This window comes from Oncorhynchus mykiss, chromosome 26 (genome assembly GCF_057628025.1).
Source record: "Oncorhynchus mykiss isolate SJ-2025 chromosome 26, ASM5762802v1, whole genome shotgun sequence".
NCBI classification, from domain to species: domain Eukaryota; kingdom Metazoa; phylum Chordata; class Actinopteri; order Salmoniformes; family Salmonidae; genus Oncorhynchus; species Oncorhynchus mykiss.
In genome coordinates, this window is record NC_143047.1 from 17,139,462 (window position 1) to 17,158,818 (window position 19,357).

Sequence of the window (19,357 nt, forward strand, 5' to 3'; positions counted from 1 at the left end):
TCATGGTAAACGCTGCATCAATTAGAAATCTCCTTTACATTTCTATTGCACAATCTGTAACGCTTCAGCGATACAGATTTGAATAGAGCCCCTACACTTTCAAACTGAAAGTTCAAAAAGTAGCCTAATACATGTGCAATACCTAGCCTGCAATTGTGGTTTGAGTTGACCTGATTTCAGATCAGGAGGAAAGTTTTCCTTTTATGGGTCATTTGGATAGTCTGCCTGTTGCTAGGGAACAACAATATTTCCCAGGGGTCAGTAGTAAAGCACATCCTGTGTGTCTGTGATTTTGTCATTTCATCTATTGTTGGCAAGCAAACGGATTACTCACTGTGTTTCCACATTCAACATATTGTAGCAAAGTACCTTGGATTTCCACATTGTAGCAACAATGTAAAATCCCTACAGTTGATTTAGCAGTGTTATGCCACTGGATGGTAACTTAATACAGACCGCCCTGTTTCGTATTTTAGAAAATGGAAATAAGCAATAGAGGAAGTTTTATTTAAAAAATAATTCACTGCTGACAATACACTTTCATATATATATTTAGAGAATTAGAATAAACATACAATTTTCTTTAGAAATATTAAACATGTTTTTTGAAGTGTAAAAACACACAAAAACGAATGCCATTATAAAAGAGCTGGGTTCAATGCCTGTGAGGATGAATGGACATAGAAAAACCCGGATAACTGGTACAATAATACTACATGAGTAATGAGGCAGTTTCACTTTTCCCCAACCGCACTGAGGTGGACTGTACATCATGGCTGATCCCAGGCCTAGTATTCCTTCCTTTTCAGGGCCCGCCTGCATTCAGCCTTACTGTGAGGATACAGTCACATTAGCCCTGTTGATATGGCTCTCTGGTACTGGTCACAAACTGACACAATGTGAATACTTTAACACCCAGCCCTTACTCCACCATGTTCAGCTCATTTAGGAGGCCTTGCCTTAGCCTGACAGTCCTCACAGTGGCCAGGGCAGGTCACTGAAGTCCACTGGGCCTCCCAACCCTGCGTCTGCCTCCAGAAGGCTCATGATCACAGCCATGGCTGCCTCGTCATTACTCGGGCTACTGGAGCCTGGCTCATCCATGATGTCAATGCCAATGTGAGAGTTATCACCTAAATAGGGTAGGGACAAGGGTTAAATATCGAAGATTTTATGTGGATAGTTTCATTAACTGTAATCGAGATTAGATTTCAGAGCGGGGAAAAATACATACTTAGATTGGAGTTGTTGGAGTATGGATAGCCTACGGAGTCTGGTCCCGGTATCAGCCCTGCTGAGGGATGTTCTGGGGTTCCACTGTTCTGTATCTGTGAGAGAATCAAGACAGAATTGACATTCAGGAATCACCATTGCATCCTGAAGTATGAGCCACCAACAGACACTAAAAACATCCACCAGATGTGCTCATTACTGACTTTACATGGATGAGCAGTGGAGTGAATAGCAGACTTCCTCCCAGTTGGGAGGGGTTGAAGTGGATGAGAATGGGAAGGACAGGTGGGAGCTCTTACCTTCTTTCCCCCTGGGGACGACATGTCTGGGGGTGGAGTGCTGGTGAAGTTGTGAGGACTGGAGCCACAGCTGGAGGGCGAGGAGCCTCTTATCCTGGAAGAGTAAAGAAAACCCAGGGTAAAAACAGCAGGACACAGCCCCATACAGTCGCAGTCACACACAGACATTTCCATTATGCACTGGGGGTCAATGACCATGGTATAGTTATGACCATACAGACATGCCAATTTATGTTTGACAAGACAATCATAACACAATCCACATGGTTCCTCTCACCTCTGGATCTCCATCACCTCCTCTGCGATTATCCGGCCGATCTTTCCCGCCCCTGCCCTTGTGCCACCGGGGATGCCAGGCACAGTCTGAAGGGCCCGCTTCCCGTTTCCTGGAAGCAACAAACGCAAAAGCTCAGTCACATTTCGGAAAACAAAACCATTACTTAGTCACAGTCATGCCAGGCACACAAAAAGTGTATGTCAACTCATCAAAGTACAGTCACACTTCATCCAAGCAGGTGAACTGCTGTGTGAGAGCACAGCAGGAGGGCAGGCTTACCGTCTGTGAGTACACTATCCATGCTCTGGGGGGAGGCAGCGAGCTGAGGATAGATGCCATCAGATCCTTCAGGCACGCTGCCGCTGTGAGACAGAGAAGAGAGAGTGAGCATCATCACTGAGCATGCTCATCACTTCACACCTCATTTGGGCAGCTTATTAACGCTAGCCCAACAGCTCTAGAAAGACACAGTAATAAATATGCAAGAGTTCCAATAATACATGTTTTGTTTTCTGAGGCAAGCCAGACAGCTATATGAGTTGGGCATTGATTTCATGTTGAAACAATAGTGGTGGTGATAAAACAATTTTGACACAGTAGGCATTGTAATCAGCTGTTTAAAATTGTACATTTATTATCCGACTTTATTAGGATATGACCCTAATACAATGAATACAGTGTAATATTATGCATTGACTAGTTAAATGGGGGCTATGGAAGAAAGTCCTAGCAGAAACAGATGTGTGTAGCTACTTACCAGACAACAGTGTTGGTGGAGACAATGTACTCCACCTCTTTGGTCCAAGGGTTCATAAAACTGAACCAGTGACTCCTCAGCGTGATAAAGGAGCCGTCTTTTATTTTGAACTTGTAGCAGTTTGTATTGATCTTCTCCCTCATCTGGAGCACTGAGAACAGAGGTGGCAGCCAGGGGGTGAGCTCAATAAGGCATGATATCTGCACACTGCCAAATGGTAGCCTGCCACGTTCTAGATTAATTCATATCGCAGTCTACTCGCTATGTGACAGGCTTAGCACAATACATTTTTTATGACTAAATTACCAGACATTATCATCTTACTCATGTATGGCCTGAGATTCATGGATGTATCACAGAGTCTAAAATGTTGATCTTTGGTGTTATATTGGTGTCCTTGTTCAATCTGATACATACCTTGTCTATGACATTCCGCAAGGTGCCCTATGTCATCTTGATGAAAGTACTCATAAAACGATGTACCCAGCAACTCTTGGGGTAGATAAGCCAAAATGGCAGTGGCCCTACAAAAGAGAACAGTATTAAACACAAGTCCTGACTATCAAAGCAGGCCAGTGGTATTTAGGACATTTTTAAGATAAGTCTAGCCCACATCTTTTTTTATTGTATGCAAATAAAATAATATTCTCGCCCCTGCTTTGCTTGCTTGATCATAATCAATGCCATGACAATCTAGGGCTGGGCAGTGTACCAAATTTGACTATATACCGGTATTGATGCACGGACCGGTTTCAGTTTTTACTTTAACTTCTATAACGGTATTTCAATGTTTGTTTTGTTTTAAATGAAATACGCAACTCTGGCGGGTGTAATGCCTGTTTTTATGGTTTAGTCCGTTTGCTTCTTGAGTCATGCTGCATGCCACTAACCACACCAAGCCCTGCCCCGTCACTCAAGAAGAGAGCACTTTCTTTCCGTTCACTCCGCAAGGTCAGATGGATGCAACAATGTTGGTGACATGCTACTTTCCACAAGCGTCCTATAATTTCTCTATTCGTTTGTGCATCTTACTGTCTGCAAACTACTGTTTGCTAGTTGGTCTTTTCTTAGTAAGGTGTTGCTAAAATAACTTGTTAGCCGTTAATGCTTATCGCTAGTTACCTGGCTAGTGGCTAGCTAGCTAAATGTACTAAGAGTCAGAGCAAACTTATTTAGTTAGCTAACACTGCCTGGTACCAGTGCCGGTGTAAACCAAGAAAAGCATGTTGTGCAATGGAATCTTATCAGAGAGGAATAGGCAAAGTATGCATATGTTGGCTTCTTCTTCTATGATATAATGGCGGGTCCGCAAACAAACGTTAAAGGTGCATGCCGCCACCTACTATGCTGGAGTGTTTGGTCAATCACGGTTTACATTAGCTCTACATTTCTAAATCCTCCTACCTAACTCAGTACTTCTGAGAAAATCAAAAAGAGCCTTACTAACTTCTAAAAGACCCTCCTCCATCCCCAAAATCCCTTCCAAACCATCCAACCTCAATAACCTTACACTTCAATCTTTCCCTCCCTTCAACATATTTACAACAATATAAAAACACATACGCCATCATTTCATCGACCATACACTTGAGACACAAACCATTCACATGCTTGCCAACCAGATGTAATGCTGAGTTCAATGCACATTGTCCTAGGCACAATCAAGCCAACACCACCTCTTCCTTCCTAATTAGACCTTTGAATCTTGGTCCACCGACCTTTCTTTGGAGGGCATATAAATGCCGGGCCCTTGGGCTCAGAGTCCCATCTCTTCTGCCACACATCTATCAAAATGGCTCTGATCTTACATTTGGCCTCAACTCTACCCAATGGAACATTAATATCAATGATATCTAGTTTTGAAGCTCTTTTGGCCAACTGGTCTACAATTTCATTCCCTTCCACACCCGAATGGGCTGGGTCCCAGCAGAATCTAACTACTACAACCAGTCTCTCAATTCTCCATAATAGCAATAATACATCCAATAGTAGGTCACTACCATTATATTTGCCAGACGATAAACTATTCAATACAAACAGGGAATCTGAGCATACTATCATTCTGACAGGTTGTACGTCCTCCACCCACTAGAGGGAAACTACTATTGCCAACAGTTCAACTGAGTATGCTGACAGTTTAGTCTTCTACATACCTGCACATCAAATTCAGGAACGTAAACGCCTGCTCCTGTGCGCCCACTATCTGGGTCCTTGGATCTATCTGTGAAAAGTGGTAAGAATGCATAACAACTTCTACCAATGTAATTGTGAACCAGTTTCCCTATATCACTGACTTTTGACCAATCATTATTTTTTTCTACCAAGGTTAGATCAACAACAGGATCTGGGAGTAACCATAAAGGACCATCCCCTATCAACACAGAAGGGCCAACCTCGAACTCCCTCCAACTACTCTCATCAGCAAGCTTTCCAACTGTCCAACCAAAACCACTGCCTTGTCTACTAGTATATTCCCAACAGTCATCTAGAACAGTAGCAGTGGGATGGTAAAGAATATGTTGGCTAGCTAGGATATGTTGGCTAGCTAGATATATATTTTTTGCCAATATCATGCTGAGTGGCACCTTGTGGAAATGTTAATAAAAGTGCAGGATAAGCAGAAATAGATGGAAATGCTGAAAATCATTTTTGTTTGGATTGAATAGTATAAAGGGAGAAAGCCCCATTGAACTCGCTAATAATTTATGTGTTGCCACCCTAGGGTTATGAATTACTCCGAAAAAATAGTTTAAACTTTTATTATTCAAAAACATAAAATACCATCAAATACCATCCTTTTTTTTATATTGTGATATGATATTTTGTCCATATCGCCCAGCGCTATGACATTATCTAGAAATTCCCAGTGTACCCAACAGTATTAGTGACGCGGCGAGGTTATGGGATTGTTTTGTCAGGGGGCAGTGGAGTATTTTTTGTCAACATATCTACTCTGAATTCTGTCTGCCCTCTGGGCCTGCATTACACCTCCATCTGGAGGTTGCTGAAGCTATATTTGGACATTGACAAAAACCTCACTCACACATAAGCTGTCACTCCACAATAAATCCAGCTCTGGACTGCCCACGAGGTCCAGCCAGGTGTCAGAACATCACTGTCTAGGGGCCAACTGGCACGTCCTTTGATACATGTTTGTATGTCTGCCTGCGTGCCATAAAACATCTCTCACCTCTGATCAACAAAGACAAACTTCCCGTCGATGGCATGGCGCGAGACATACTCAGTGGGCTTGACACGGATCTCATTGTTCATTGGCTGATGGACAATGTGGGGATGCAGCCGTCCAATGGCCACCAGACAACTGAGGTTGCAGCCCTCGTTGTCTGGTTCATTGTCGTCATCCAGACCCATCTTGGTAGGCGGCCAGCTCTTCAGGTAGCCAGTACTGTGTATTGTGCAGAAGCTCTTACGGTCAGCTGTGGACACAGGGAATGTATCATCATCCTCATCTAGTTCTACTCTGGAGCTATCACTGACATCAATGAGTAAGTATTCTATTGGTACGAAACCAAATGAACTGTTAACTAAAATGAATCACAGGAGATGAAAAAACACCCTTGAGCAAGTTATGTAAGGAAAAGACAGGAGGCTAAAGTACCTTTCTTCTTGGAGCAGGTGGATGGGAAGTCCTTGTCCTCCATTTTGATGAGGGGCCGATTACACTTCATCCTGCAGAAGAAGGATCGCCTGGCTCCAGAGCAAAGTCTGGAAGGGCCGGGGGTGATGTCTGTCTTTACTGGAAGGCCAGCTGAGGACCAGACACAACATAGCATTTCATTTATGCTGCAACAACAGGAACAGTATCACCCATGATACTTTATAAATATATACTGTATCAAGTCTTACTCTGGCAAATAAAGCTACAATACATCATTTGCTATTACAATTTTTTTTGCTGAATTTACAGAAATTCTTTGACTGTTTATTTTTACCCTGAACCCAGCATGGCTTAATGTAAAAATAGCACTACCCTACATTTAGCTTCTGACATTTAAATAATGAGGAACACACGGTACAGGGGAATACATTGAGGGGTGTGTCACTTTGCTAGCTGTGTAGGGGACAGCAGGCTGATGACACTCTGATTACAGTCTGCTCTTCTACTCTATCAGATACACTGTGTCCCTGCTTTCCTTGTTCTCCACCCCCCGGGCACTATAAGAAAGGCTGGTAACTAGAGGCCAGGATGCATTACTTTTGGAATCAATGAGGCGCTCCCGCGGCGCCGTGTCCGATGAGGACAGCTGCTCCTTGACTTTGGCAATGTCTTTAGGATGCAGGTAATCAAATAGGCTCTGGCCAATCAGGTCATTCTGCACAGGGAGGGAGAGAGTTCCGTAAAATAAGACCACGTTACATAAATGAGGCCCATAAAAAAAATGAAAATAACTAACACACTTGCCTTTCGTGAACTAACACTTGTACTTGACTTTTTCCAACTAGCACCGACTTTGCTGATAGCTACTTTATTGTGGAAAAATGTACTGACTGAGATGTAGTTGTCTTAGCTACTTATCTTAAGATGAATGCACTAACTGGATTAGAGTGGATTAGAGTGTCTGCTAAACAACTGAAATGTAAATGTCTGTAAAGTAATACCAGGTTAATAATAATAAATAAATGTTATTTGCATGTCATCAGGATAGCTCATGAGGGTAAAAATGACTACAGTACCACCATTTAATGAAAAAAAACAGCAACATATTGGAGAGGACGTACTTGGCTGAAGTTTAGGATTTTGTAGACCGTCTCCGAAACAAACAGTATCTTCCCTCGATCGCAGCCAACAACAAACAGAAAGCCATCAGATGCCTGTGGAGAGGAGAGGGGGAGATAAGAGAGAAATACTGAGTCACATGCATACTCATAATGAAACGCACTCTGAGGACACCATACAGTCTACGGAGGTAAGGACACACACCCTCAGTATTAAGTGCTTCAGTTCGTCGTCTGACAGGAAGGCTGGTTTGTAGATAGCTTCAGTGTAGGGGTTAGCAGCACCTGTGATTCAGAAAAAAGCTTGTATGTAAGACAACTAAATCAATATGTAATTTGTATTATTCTGATGTACTTTATTGATCAGCTGCATGGTGGTGGTTGTCATCATTGTACTGTTCTGGCAGCAGTCCTATTAAAATCCTTCTCGCCTCACCTCTTAAGGTCTTCATGTGCTGGACAGCCATGCGCAGGACTGTTAGTTTGTCCAGTTTACGGGACATAGCATTGCATGTAGGCACTAGTGCGGCCAGCTCGTCTATGAAGCTGTTCATCTTGTCCCTGCGTCTCTTCTCAATCTGACTGTGGGCCTCCCTGCCATCCAAACAATACAAAGAGCATTTAATGCAGACAAACAAATCAACACATCCATAGTCAGCCTGTATTTACAGAAACATGACTAACCTCTAATATAAATACAAATATTTTTATTCCATAGATTTTTATGTCATCCTATGGAAGATAGAAACATTTGGTTACCTGGCATTTTTTATCCGGCCTTGATGATCACCAAGTCTATCATTGTCTGTGTCCATGCTATCCCTTTGAGGAGAAGCAATAACATTAGTACAAAGAAATATAGTAAAACAATAATTTTTACAGCAAATATTAAATAATGATGTTACAGTATGCAATGTAAGTATGAATAAAGCAAAACACTAAAGTGAGAAGTCGTTTGAAATGTTTATAGTAAAAAAAACATGGAGAGCCTTTGGTTCACATGGAACATCAACATTATTAATGCAAGCCATTCAAATATTTTCTTACCATCTTTGGTAGAAGCAAAATTAATAGTTATTAGAAATGTCCCTACAGAATTAGGAACCTGGTTCTTTGAGACCTTTCTTGTGCCTCTGATATTGTTCACAGCTGAACTCCTACTCTGTCATCCCACTCAGCCCTACTGTCCTTTCACAAACCACAAAAGAGAAATTAAGCCATGACCCATTACATATCCCGTGCCACTTCAAGACTCGCCGACTCCATACTATAATAGCATTCAACAGCCTCAAATGAAGATTATTTCAAATATGACTGGCTCTACAAAAGTGACCCAAAGTGACCCACACAGAGTTGTTGACTTAAGTCTCACTAAGGCAGGTAAAACCAAATCTGTGCCTTTAGTGAATGAGCTACAGACAATAATATAATGTATCATCCATCATCCATTATACATCACACATCAAATCAAATTAATATCTCGAATAAATGAAGGCCTGATCAAACTAAATACCAGCAAATACATTTTTAGAAGACAACTGTAATACAGTCTTGGTGCTTCAAGATTGTTACTGCAGCACCCCTTCGTGCTTTGATGTGTATCCTAATTCTAGCTATTCCAATCTACACTACAGCATGAATGGCTCTCCCATATTCACAGCGATCCATAGTGTACATAGTAACTGACCAGTCACTCTCAGGGTACTGATCACCATAGCGCATTCATTTTGATTGACCTAAATTAGGGATGAGGAATACATTAGTGTCTAACCTCTATTTCTAGGGGTAAATGCTAGAACAGTTTGTAGAGTTTGATCAAAGAAGAGGCCAATCCCGACCAAACAAGGATCACAGAGGGCCAACAAATCTGACACGGGATCGGCTCCTTTACTACAAATATACTTCAACATTCATAATTTGATTTGATACTTACTCAAAAGAAAAGTCATCAATTCTGTGAAAGCAAGGAAGTTCGTATATTACAATTCAAATGAAGTATACAGATTATTCTGATCTGATCTAAATCAAGGTTATGCTACCATTTGTTCCTAATTGGGTGTTCATATCTAGGTAGGTAGTTATCTTGTCAACTTTAAGTGGAAACCTTTGACACACAGTAAGAAAATATTTCCATATAGTTTATCAAAAAGCTGCCATGCAAACATACACATCTGTCAGAAAATGGCATGAATGACAAACAATGTGATCTCACTAAACCAGACCTAGCATGACATTAATATAATAAAGATGATTGGCACATGTACTATCTTCAGGTGGCAAGTAGGACAAAGTCTATAAGCAGTTTTGAAGTCAGGCTTACTGGTAGTCTGTGGTGCTGCTTTTTCTCTTGCGTGTGTAGTCCATGCCGGGTGTGCCGATCGAGCTGATTAGATCAGTGGAGCCGGGAGACAAGAACTCGTTCATCGTGGAGGAAATGTCCATTCTTTGGTCTGCCATTAGATCACCTTTAGAGTGAAAACACACTGATTTCAACACTTATTATGCTCCATAACACACAAAAAAAGGTCAGTTGACGTGAATGCGACTATGAAAGAACGCTATAGATATAAAAATCTAAATTCCTAGACAAAGACAATTGATCAAAAAGTGAAATAAATGGTGGTTGTTTTAAAGCGGGTGTGACACTCACCACAAATATTCATAAGGCCGGCTCTCCTCAAAACATATCACTCAGTTTCTTTCCAGCAGTGACCCAGATCTGAAAGGCAAGTCAGTGAAGAGTCAGACGTCCTCTTTATATACAAGGCATGAGGAAACCACAGCAGCATCATATAACAAAGCCCTCTGAACCTGAGCAGCTGCCGTATAACCTGGACTTTGTGCTGACGTATACCGTAGATGGCCCGTTCAGTAAAGGTGATGTAAGAGGACCGATTCATATCTCTACGGTTTGAGATAGAAATGATAAGGTCTTACATAAGGTGAAAGCCAAAGCAGAGGCTCAAGCCTCTCTCTCTCCCTTAGGCAACAATCAAGAGTATCTTTGAGAGGCATCATTCACTTTACCTCCAGCAACAATGAACCAGAAGATTGATGTGCGTAGAATTGATTTTGTCGTCAATGAAAACCTTGGATTACTAAAAACGAATGCTTGCGAATAGAGTCCATAACATAATGCAGCATATGCTACATAAACCTAGGTGTCTGTCAGAGACATCATTTAGTGAGATTAGTCTTTAATGTAAAGGCAAATTCAGATAAAACAATGCCAATGTTACAGAGGAAGGGGAGTCACATTTCATGAAGAAACCCATACCTACATTGATCACTGTTTATATAATCCAATCAGTAATATGGCCTTTTCCTAACCTCACTTAGATAGATTAAATGAGTCTCCTCTGCTAACCCATCACTTGGTGCTCCTTGTAGTTTCCTGCACAACGTCCTTGTAACATTGTAATCCTGGTCAATTTGCTTCGATAGATGACCTTAACCTCACATAGGGCTGGGCGATATATCATATTTTAAGGTATACCGGTATGGATTTTTACATTTGGATACAGTGCTACATAAACTACACTGTCAGTTTTGTCCTAGTTTGTTTGAGTATAAAACAGTCAGAAGAGAGAAAGACCATTTAAACCACTTAAAATGACTTTTTTTGCCATCCTAGGGTCATCCACTACTTATAAAATCTATTTTCAACCTTTATTATTCAGAAAAATAAAATATTATCAAATACCGCCATACTGTAAAAAAATTGGAAAATACTGTGATATGATATTTTGGTCACATTACCAAGCCCTACCCTCACAAATTGCATGTTTCCTAGGCTTTGTAAATAACCTATTAACAATGCTGCTAGCACTTTCAGATTTACAGTAAATGTAAATCTGGGACACTCAAATTAGTATGATATGTTACGTTTGGTATGGATACATAAGACAGATGGTTACTTAAGGCAAAAACGAAAATATAAAGTGAACATCTAGCAACCCACATCTAACAACTTTAACATTTTAGCTAATTAGCTAATTTTCAACTACTTACTACTTTTTAGCTACTTTGCAACTACTTAGTATGTTAGCTAACCCTTCCCCTAACCCTAGCCCAACTCCTAACCTTAACCCTAACCCCTAGCCTAGCTAAAGTTAGCCACCTTGCTAGAATTTGTAACATATCATGCATTTTGCAATTTCATAACATATTGTTTGTTTTGAAAAATCGTAACATATTGCACGTTTCACAAATTTGTAACATAAAATCCAAATTGTAATTTGTAACATATCATACGAATGGGTGATGGACATCCACAAATGAATACATACCACACGAAACTTAACATATCATACTAAATGGAGTGTCTCGGATTTACATACAGAATAATACGAAATGCTCTGAGACCAGGTTGCACAAAAATACCTTAAAAAGCCCAGCCACCTCAGGTCACTGTGGCTTGTCCTGCTCCTGTAATCAGACCAGAACTAATGCTCTGCTCCACTGTGCCTGAAAGTCTTTTCATTGTAATTAGATTCTCCACTGACCTACTTTTCCCCAGCTCTTTTTCCCTATCCGTATGATGTGACAGTTTCAGAGTGTGATTACATCGAACCAAACCATAATTACACCCCATTATTTCTTGCCTGCAGCCAGGAACTTTGTTATTGTCACCGTCACCATAGACAACTACACTACAACCTGACCCTTCACTCTGGTACAGTATATGTCACAGACATATAACAGACATCCGAGCTGACCATGTAATCCACGGGACAAAGAGAACTTTCTTTACCAATCATCATCTATGTTTTTTTACATGTTTTTTTTGTAAGCTGCATAAAACAGTACTCCTGAGAATAAGCCTTTTTGTAAACGTTAATTTTGTCACATAAGCCTAAGGAAGGCTAAAACACCTACGCTACACCTACACCTACAAACACCTGCTCTTTCCATGATATTAACTTACCAGGTGAATCCAGGTGAAAGCTATGATTGATTGTCACTTGTTAATTCCACTTTAAATCAGTGTAGATGGGGAGTAGACAGGTTAAAGAAGGATTTTTAAGCCTAGAGACAATTGAGACATGGATTGTGTATGTGTGCCATTCAGAGGGTGAATGGGCAAGACAAAAAATGTAAGTGCCTTTGAATGGGATATGGTAGTAGGTGCCAGGCGCACCGGTTTGTGCCAAGAACTGCAACACTGCTGGGTTTTCATGTTCAATAGTTTCCTGTGGGTATCAAGAACGATCCACCACCAACTGTGGAAAGCATTGGAGTCAACACAGGCCAGCATCCCAGTGGAACGCTTTCGAAACCTTGTCGAGTACAAACGGAGGCTGTTCTGGGGGCATGGGGGTGCAACTCAATATTAGGAAGGTGTTCATAATGTTTGGTATGCTGAGTGTATACTCAAACACAAAAGCTCTCGCTCTTACTGACAAAAAAAAGGAGAAAAAGGAAACCCTATTTTAAGGTCAGCTTAGCTAGTTGTGACAAATCTCTGGTTGCCCGGATACAGTGGTGCAGGAACTTCTTGAATGCTTGCCAATTAGGGAACCTTTTCTGCTACACATAACCCACTGATAGCATGCAGGTCTCAACTCTCCTCACACCACCACTCCACTGCTCATCAGTCTAATGAAAATACTTTAGTATCATTTTAACATCTCCATGGCATTCACATATTCAGTAACACTCAACCCCATCAATTTTACAACGCTAGAAGATCACTAAAGTTGGATTCTGACCATTTCTAATGTTTTAATGCACATGACCTCTGTGGTATCTAAGTGACAAAAACATTTATATTTAAGCTGTGCGGAAACAAAAACCATGATCAGATAAGGTGAAGTATGGAAGAGGCAGAACTACGTGTAACAGGGTCAGGGTGAATCTACAATGTGTCAGCTCAGCTGGATACGCATGGTTAGCTTACACAGCACTATGATACTGTCTGCCGTGCAAGAACTTCTATCTTTCATAATGTTCTTAATGCTATGTCACTGTTGTGTTCCTATTTAAGCCACTCCCCTGACGTGATCCCATCGTTCTGTCACGTTCAGATGAAACAGAGTGTCCTGTGCACTCAGCAGCATTATCCTAGCGCTGTAAGGCTGTCTGTAATTCCCTTCTGTTGTGTGCCGTCCTGGAATGCTCAGGCTTGGCTCCTGTAATGACATGGCCTGTGTGTGCTATGTAAGTCAAGCTGTCCGTTTCTCAGTAGGCTCCTTTACTCAGAACAGAGCGTTCTAAGAGCCAGTCTAGAAAGATAGACAGGAGACGTTAAAGCTTTGGTGGAATAGATGGTTAGAAGACATGTTGTTTTTGTAAAGCAGAAATAAGACTCCAGTTCAAGTTAATAAAATGCAAGAAAACAATATTGATGAAACACAGATAGCTGTGAGAAAACCACCCTCACACATGACTGTGCTTATGTATGACTGACTGACTGCGCTCATAACTTACTTCATCCCTAACTGTTCTCCCCGCCAACTGCTCATGTGGCCAGTTTGAAGTGAAACAGCATGAAGCCGTGCGTCACAAATGTCATTGGTGATTCACTTCAAATGAAGGTCGCAAACTCATTTCAGGGCAGCTGTCAATTCTTATGAAATCACACAGAACCATGTGCGTCCACATACCTGAATGAGTGGTGCAGGAAGTGGACTGGCCTCCTTATGTCAGAGCTGGGCTTTTTCTCACAGATCCATCGACAGGCACAGTACCTGGAGAGGAAAGAGAGGGATCAGGTAGGACAATAGGTCAGGTCACAGTGTAAAACACACTGGCCAGCCGGGAGTGGCGACTCACCTAGGCCTATGATGTAAGAGCGAGTGGTGCTCTGATTAAGTGGCTTGTTTAGAAAGCTCCGATGGGCGACAGATGGGAGGTGATCTGGAGATAGTGTGAGTAGAGGAGATGGCTACAGAAAGTACTACATTTTGAATGCCACACAGTATACTATGGACAACAGACAGCCCAGTCCCTGATGTGATTCCTGTAATTAGGAACAGAACAGCTAGGCCTATATATGTTTATGTTTCCCAGACTATCATGGCTCTATGGGGAGATGTATACAAAAGAGACCACTTCTCCATCCTTTTAGCATGTGCTCTTATGGCTCCACCCTTATTTATAGGTCAGTGAGACACATGCACACTTGTCCGCACCATAAACAGAACAACGTTCTGTTTCGACTTTTAACCTTCCTGCTCATATCATCATTGGAGTACAAGGATAACAGCAATGCCTTCTTTTGATTTGGGATGTTTACACCTATAGTTGCACTCAGCTACTCTCATAAACAACTCCAGAGGAAAATATCAAGCATGTCAGCAGAATGGACAAAACACATGCACAACTCAAGGGGAATGAGACCATTTTGGGTCTAAAAAATCAGCAACCGAGATTAACGAGCATTGTGTGTGCCTCAGGGAAAGGGCAAAGCAGACAGCTGGACAACCATTCACAATAGTCTAACAAAAAACTACATTTCTGACCGGGCAGCTCTAGGCTTAGGTGGCAGCTATAGCTCTACCTAGCCTACTGCGCTTGTTATCCTTTGACTTTGTCAATTATTATTACTGTATTGTTACTCTATTATTGGTTGAGAAAACCTATTGCTTCAAATGATTGGCTTAGGTGGGTTAAGTGACATGAATCTTCCTCTAACACCTAAAGCAGGGATCATCAGCAGGGATCATGTTCCAGTCTGCTATCACAGACTGGAACATGTTCCGGGATTCTTCCGATGGCATTGAGGAGTACACCACATCAGTCACTGGCTTCATCAATAAGTGCATCGAGGACGTTGTCCCCACATTGACTGTATGTACATTCCCCAACCAGAAGATAAGATTGAATTGGACTACACCGGCTCTGACGCTCGTCTTACACCAAGACAGTTGTGAAGAGGGCACGACAAAGCCTGTTCCCCCTCGGGAAACTAAAAAGATTTGGCATGGGTCCTCAGATCCTCAAAAGGTTCTACAGCTGCAACATCAAGAGCATCCTGACTGGTTGCATCACTGCTTGGTACGACAACTGCTCGGCCTCCGACTGCAAGGCACTACAGGGGGTAGTGCGTACTGTCCAGTATATCACTGGGGCAAAGCTACCTGGCATCCAGGACCTCTACTCCAGGGTGAGTCAGAGGAAGGCCCTAAAAATTGTCAAAGACCCCAGCCACCCCAGTCATAGACTGTTCTCTCTACTACCACATGGCAAGTGGTACCGGAGTGCCAAGTCTAGAACAAAAAGGCTTCTCAACAGTTTTTACCCCCAAACCATAAGACTCCTGAACAGGTAATCAAATGGCTACCCGGACTATTTGCATTGTGAATCCCCCCCAACCCCTCTTTCACGCTGCTGCTACAATCTCTTTTTAATATATACAGGTATGTATAGTCACTTTAATTACACATTCATGTACATACAATCTCAACTAGCCCGACCAACCGGTTCCCCGCACATTGGCTACCCGGACTATCGGCAACCCCTCTTTTACGCTACTGCCACTCTCTGTTTATCATATATGCATAGTCACTTTAACCATACCTACAGTTGAAGTTGGAAGTTTACATACACTTAGGTTGGAGTCATTAAAACTAGTTTTTCACCACTCCACAAATTTCTTGTTAACAAACTACAGTTTTGGCAAGTCGGTTAGGACATCTACTTTGTGCATGACACAAGTAATTTTTCCAACAATTGTTTACAGACAGATTATTTCACTTAAAATTCACTGTATCGCAATTCCAGTGTGTCAGAAGTTTACATACACTAAGTTGACTGTGCCTTTAAACAGCTTGGAAAATTCCAGAAAATGATGTCATGGCTTTAGAAGCTTCTGATAGGCTAATTGACATCATTTGAGTCAATTGGAGGTGTACCTGTGGATGTATTTCAAGGCCTACCTTCAAACTCAGTGCCTCTTTGCTTGACATCATGGGAAAATCAAAAGAAATCAGCCACGACCTCAGAAAAAAATTCCAGACCTCCTCTGGTTCATCCTTGGGAGCAATTTCCAAACACCTGAAGGTACCACGTTCATCTGTACAAACAATAGTATGCAAGTATAGAAGTAAGTCCTATATCGACATAACCTGAAAGGCCGCTCAGCAAGGAAGAAGCCACTGCTCCAAAACAGCCACAAAAAAGCCAGACTCCGGTTTGCAACTGCACATTGGGACAAAGATTGTACTTTTTGGAGAAATGTCCTCTGGTCTGATGAAACAAAAATAAAACTGTTTGGCCATAATAACCATCGTTATGTTTGGAGGAAAAAGGGGAAGGCTTGCAAGCCGAAGAACACCAAAATCTTATAGAAAATTTGTGGGCAGAACTGAAAAAGCGTGTGCAAGCAAGGAGGCCTACAAACCTGACTCAATTACACGAGCTCTGTCAGGAGGAATGGGCCAAAATTCACCCAACTTATTGTGGGAAGCTTGTGGAAGGCTACCCAAAATGTTTGACCCAAGTTAAACAATTTAAAGGCAATGCTACCAAATACTAATTGAGCATATGTAAACGTCTGACCCACTGGGAATGTGATGAAAGACATAAAAGCTCAAATAAATCATTCTCTCTACTATTATTCTGACATTTCACATTCTTAAAATGAAGTGGTGGTCCTAACTGACCTAAGACAGGGAATTTTTACTAGGATTAAATGTCAGGAATTGTGAAAAACTGAATTTAAATGTATTTGGCTAAGGTGTATGTAAACTTCCGACTTCAACTGTACATGTACAGAATTTCAAGGTCAGATTTCTCCTTCGGCATATCCTGCTCTTTCTGCAAATTTGCTGTTGGCTTCAAGCATGTTTTACAATATTCCTGATTTGCAAAAAGCAGCTTGAATTTCTTGTTCTTGTTCATGTTGCATGTTCTTTGAGAGCTACTGTAGGCTTATCGAACGCTCAGTGGAGCATCGTCCTGGCAGGGCAGGTGAATATGGTCAGGTTATGGTCATATACAGTACACTGTAGGAGTGTGTTCAAATTCGATGCCTTGCTTACTGTTGAATCCCTCCGTTGAAACCTAAAGTTGGCTATTGGGATGAGAGCAACATGAAGAAAGACTGAGAGACTTCCGAATAGAAGTGGAAAATCAAGAAGTGTGTAATAATGGGTACCCAACATAAAAGCTACTGCGAGTTGCACAGCTCCAGTGGAAGCAACCGAGCGCCACACATACTGTAATGTGACATTACGCAACTCGCTAAAGTAAAGAATGATTACCAACATTTGATTAAGTAGCCAATAAAATCCACTTTCCCGTGTTAATGTGCAGTTCGGATAGGTAAATATTTCATAAAACAATAACAAGACCTGTCTTATAGCCTACTACTGTCCATCAATGAGTTAGTAAAGACAGCGCAATCACAATTGAATTTCCTCTGACCCTACTGACCTCTATTTACCTTCATGGCATATTATGTCAAATTAAAACCATCATCTATGTTATTCCTGTCACATTACTGATACACTTGTTGACTTTTTCAGGAATAGCTGTTTCAGATTTTAAGAATAGCAGAGTAATGTCCTTTTAAATGTGAGCTTTGCATTGTGCATTCCCTGGACATGGGGTGCTGTAGCCATTTGTTAGTCAGGAATAGACAGCATGTTGAGACTATTTTTATAAATAGCTTGTCCAACATATAACTTTCACATAAATAGATAGATTGTTTACTTTTTATTTCTTTTTTTCCCCAAAATTTTGCAATTGATGGTGTACTTTTATGAACAGATTTAAATTTAACAAAATTGTATTTGTTATGCTTGGTAGAAATAGATGGCTATTATTAGACTATTCTGCACTAGGATGTGTGGAGCATATAAGGCCTAATGACAACGGTCATTAAATAATGAAACATACAGTCCTAATGCACTGCAAATCGTTTACAAATGGAAAGAAATCTGTTAGTGACTGTCACATTGATTTGATATAATCTGAAACCGAACAGAATCCAGTGCAGTATGTTTTCATTACATTGTATCAATATCAGCCCAGCACCTGCCTTGCATTGCTCATATAGAAGAGAAACATTGTTGCTGTTAATTAAAGGATGACTATATAGGACTATAAAAGGTAAATGATTGTAACAGGTAATCAACTACCCGTCACTAGTCGATTTATGCAACAGAGCTATGACCTCGTTTAATCTGAGCCGTGGTAGGGAAGTTCAGACAAATCACGCAATGTACAAATAGAAGAAAATAGCCTCCAAATAAAATAAAATTACATACGGACATTCCAGATGTTTAAATTAGGTTAGACACCTACAAATCGCGTTTTTTTTCACGACATTAAATTACACTGTGTGCCTTTAAAAGTTACATTGTAAAACGATGACTGCACATCCTCGGGAATGGCATTAGATAGCCAATTGAAACCATAATACGAGTAAAGAAATGCACACAGTATACCAAATGTTGAATAAATGAAACATGTTATAGGTATTTTACATAAGATATAACATAGTATGTGACTTACGTGTGGAAAGGCAGCACATGTGCACTGATGCGGATAGGAACAGTGGTAGGCAGTAGGAATACACTGACCTACTTTCCTCCTCCTGTGATGAACGTTGCACCACTAACCCAGTTTATGAACCAATTGGGTGCTTTCGAGATCAAGGTATTGAGCTTCTAGCAAATGGAATAACTCGTTGCCATTTGTGGACCAATGAGCAATGGGAAGACAATATGGGCTATATCCAATGAAATGACATGAAGCGTCAAAGGAAGCTACAGAATAACGCAACGATACGGCCAATGGCAAAATAGAATACAGTCAACAGGAATATATATTGTATCACAACACATGTGGGCAGTAAACTCCAATATTTTTGCTGGACTTGTCTGTGGAACTATTCTAATGGACCAAGTCAAGAATGTGTGTTGCAATGCATAGAAGTGTAGCCTAATTATCTCAGGAAGATAAAACATCCAACCGGGCATGCCAGGTTAACCACATAGCAAATAATAAACACAAAGAAGTCTGTCTGTTAATGACCTTATAGACATATCTACTTTGACAGTTTCTTAGAAATAGTTAGTTACAGTAATTACCTAATAATTACTGTTC

At 41.1% G+C, this 19,357-nt stretch overlaps 1 protein-coding gene across 3 annotated transcripts; it reads right to left on the reverse strand.

The window, feature by feature from the left end:
• Positions 1–486: 486 nt before the first annotated feature.
• LOC110506482 (basic helix-loop-helix ARNT-like protein 1) lies at positions 487–18,884 on the reverse strand. 3 transcript variants are annotated; one of them, XM_090222268.1, is made up of 20 exons: positions 18,764–18,867; positions 16,183–16,319; positions 13,909–13,992; positions 9,954–10,022; positions 9,624–9,768; positions 9,237–9,257; positions 8,063–8,125; positions 7,740–7,897; positions 7,509–7,588; positions 7,307–7,399; positions 6,783–6,900; positions 6,186–6,335; positions 5,757–6,003; positions 2,984–3,090; positions 2,567–2,717; positions 2,089–2,171; positions 1,810–1,918; positions 1,533–1,626; positions 1,235–1,328; positions 487–1,133 (listed from the first exon to the last, which is right to left on the reverse strand). In XM_090222268.1, the coding sequence occupies exons 4-20, from the start codon at positions 9,964–9,966 to the stop codon at positions 976–978; spliced, it is 1,884 nt and encodes a 627-aa protein (XP_090078394.1). In that variant the 5' UTR covers positions 9,967–10,022; positions 13,909–13,992; positions 16,183–16,319; positions 18,764–18,867; the 3' UTR covers positions 487–975. The 3 variants fall into 3 exon arrangements, with proteins under 3 accessions (XP_090078394.1, XP_021441799.2, XP_090078395.1); XM_021586124.3 differs by lacking the exon at positions 16,183–16,319 and having other exon boundaries at positions 18,764–18,884; XM_090222269.1 differs by lacking the exons at positions 487–1,133; positions 1,235–1,328; positions 1,533–1,626; ... (3 more) ...; positions 2,984–3,090; positions 16,183–16,319 and adding an exon at positions 4,723–4,787.
• Between the last annotated feature and the right edge of the window lie 473 nt (positions 18,885–19,357).

What these genes read in the sequence shown, in the direction of transcription:
- LOC110506482 (XM_021586124.3), bottom strand. An exon ending in GCACATGAAGACCTTAAGAG is followed by an intron (nt 7,589 to 7,739) that starts GTGAGGCGAGAA and finishes TCTGAATCACAG; the next exon opens with GTGCTGCTAACCCCTACACT. An exon ending in AAATCCTAAACTTCAGCCAA is followed by an intron (nt 6,901 to 7,306) that starts GTACGTCCTCTC and finishes CTCCCTGTGCAG; the next exon opens with AATGACCTGATTGGCCAGAG.